The sequence below is a fragment of the Physella acuta genome, unplaced genomic scaffold, assembly GCF_028476545.2.
Source record: "Physella acuta isolate Inbredline_101_S28 unplaced genomic scaffold, ASM2847654v3 ptg002124l, whole genome shotgun sequence".
Taxonomy (NCBI): Eukaryota; Metazoa; Mollusca; class Gastropoda; family Physidae; genus Physella; species Physella acuta.
Genome location: NW_026733625.1, coordinates 17,950 through 20,813, shown reverse-complemented (window position 1 = coordinate 20,813; position 2,864 = coordinate 17,950). Strand labels below are relative to the sequence as shown.

The window sequence follows — 2,864 nt, the reverse complement described above, 5'->3', positions numbered from 1 at the left end:
TCAAATACCCTCCCTGTTGTACCGAATCACAAGTCTTTGAGCGCGATCCTTGTCCAGTTCGGCGTACTCAATCCTATCAAAATCCCGATCTTTCTCCTCGGGGAGGATAAAATTCGCCTTCATCTTCCGCACGGCGTCGGCTGGCACCGCCTTCCCGTTTTCCCGTGTCCTCTGGCACATCCGCCTCTCGTGCTCACTCAGTTCCGGTAGGATGACCACGGCCACGCGGATAAACCCGGAAAAATAACGCATCTTCTGTTTCCGGGCGGAAGGATACACATTCGTCTGATCCAGGATGTAGTTCCGGTTTAGCGAAGCGGCGATGGGCAAGAGAGTGTTTAAACAATCCGACGCCATTTTGATAAGCGTGGCGAATCTTTCTTCAAAACGGCTGTACCTTGCCATGCCCGCGACTCGCATTCTGTCTATAATGAGATCAGTTCCGAGTATGTTGTATCTCTTCTCCGGAAAAGTCGCCTGCTTGTTCATTGCCCACGTGGTTTTACCACACCCGGGTAGACCCACCAACATGATCATCTCACAATTTGATTTCTTGCTCGGAGCTTTTAATCCGTTAATCCTTTCCCCTACCGGCATTTGACTAATAAACTTAAATCCAGTCGGTAGTTTACTCCAAGACGGCTCCTGACCAAAATTTACTTTAAACGCTGCGTTTTTACAGTAAACGTGAGGAAAAAGCGCCATGTCTCTTCTCCCAACTTGGTAGTTCAGAACCTTCCCTGCTAATCCTAAATCCCGGCCGTTTTTCGTGAAGGAAAACTCCGGCGGGTTAACATCCAGGTTAAGCTTAGCTCCGATGACGTCATCCAGCCCGAACTCCTGCCCGTAGTCCGTGTACGTGTTGTTGTTGCAGACCTTCCCCACCCCGCCGTATCCAAACGACCAGGCGCTCTCGCCTAAAGCGAACGACGGCCCGTCCACAGACCACCCCACCCTCATCACGTTGGGGTGGGGTTCGCTGAACCCGGCTCCGACCCTGCTGTCCAGGTGGTCCGTGACCTTGACCTCGAAGTAAACTTTGCCCCTGCAGACCCCGTGCGTCGCCCGGACCCCGCCCCACATGATCCTGAACCCTTCCGGTTGGTTCAGCGTCGACGCGGAAAACTGACTTCCGGGGAAGCGGATGTTGAGGTCGCAGTTGTAGCGGTCAAGGACAACGGAAGTGTCAGCCATGACTGTTGTTGATGTTCCAGTGAATTTGGAAGCAGAAAAATAGTCCTGAAAATAAAAATAGATTATAAACAGTATTAGATCTATTTAAAATGAAATTCAACATGAGAAATCATGAAATATAACACAGGCCGCACTCGGCCTTGGACTCTTAGTCCAAGAAACTCACTGTATATTCGATAAACAAATTTTGAGTATATCGGTGCATAGTTCTTTGAGAAATCTCTTCGGGGGAGAGGGGGGGGGGGGGGGAGATGTTAGTGAAACACGTCTACCGCCCTTTTCCCAGAACAAAAATAAATTATATAAATAATATATACTTTTACCACGTTTGCCCCTCCCCCCCCCCCCAATTTTCATGTCTCCCCACCCCCGGAGAAAAAGTCTGAAAGAAACACTGTAGCAGAGTGTCTAATGGTTGTGCCGACTATCTAAACACACCTTCCTGTTTTGCCTCGTATAATGTCCTATGAAAAAACTACAACTCTTTGATGAGGGTACAATGAATGTGGCTGTTTGTGTGTGGGTGTGTTTGTGTTTGTGTGTGTGAGTGAGGGTGGCGTTTAGTGTTAATTCCACCTCGATTTCTATGACACTAAAGAGTCTCAAATCCAGAGTTTGAGAACCTTCGAACGCTCAAGACAACCTAGGAGCTGTGACATTGACATCTTTATCACAAAAAGTTGTCACAAAAAGATCATCAGACAACTTTACCAAAATGAGCATCAAAAAGATGTACCAAAAAGGTCACCGTAAAGATGTCCCAAAAAGATCAACCAAAAGAAATAAAAAAAAGATCAACTGAAAGATGTCCCAAAAAAAAACATCAAAAAGACGTACCACCAAAATCAACCAAGATCTGATAGAGCTTTTATTTTAAATTACCTCTAAAGCTACAAATAAAAACGAAGACGAAGAACAAGCCTGGTTTCAAAGACTCTCTCAATTCTTTGTGCGCCTTTTATTCATCAATAAGAAGTCACAATGGATAGATTGTACACATTTGTGTAATTGTATTGGTAGCTAAGCTAAACAAACAATAACATAAAACCATGGCAACTGTGCAAATAACAAAGCGATCATATTGGTTGGGCAATATTATAATGCTTGTGACACGGATAGGGTAACATATGTGCTGAATAACAAGGTCGGCTACACATCCGTGTTTGTCTAATAATAGAAATTGTCACGTGATATATGATTAATACAAACGTGTAACAAGTGAAGAAGAAAACTTATGTAGACTTCAAAGTTACGATCCATTTGTTGTTATTTCATCCGAATTTCAAAAGTCTGACATTAGAAAAGACGAGCGGATGGTGTTGTGACATTGATGTTGTGACATTGTTGTTGTGACATTGTTGTTGTGACATTGTTGTGACATTGTAGTGACATTGTTGTTGTGACATTGTTGTGACATTGTTGTGACATTGTTGTGACAATGTTGTAAGCGAGCTGGTCTAGTTACTTGTTACGATGTAAAACGACCGTGGGGTAGAATGTTGGGTGGGGGTTGTGTGTGTGGGGTGGGGGGGGGGGGGAGTCGGAATCCTCTAAAAATTGTCGTTACTAACATGGAAGAACAACCAGACAAACAAACCCACGTTTGTTTAAACAATGTTCAGAGAACCATTACAATACCGGTGTTGGAAGCTGTGAAGCAGGTGTATTTT

At 44.6% G+C, this 2,864-nt stretch overlaps 1 protein-coding gene across 1 annotated transcript; it reads right to left on the bottom strand.

Moving 5' to 3' along the window:
• On the bottom strand, window positions 1–1,194 carry LOC131932270 (heterogeneous nuclear ribonucleoprotein U-like protein 1). The gene has a single exon (XM_059289133.1). The coding sequence runs from the start codon at window positions 1,192–1,194 to the stop codon at window positions 1–3; it is 1,194 nt and encodes a 397-aa protein (XP_059145116.1).
• Window positions 1,195–2,864: the final 1,670 nt, after the last annotated feature.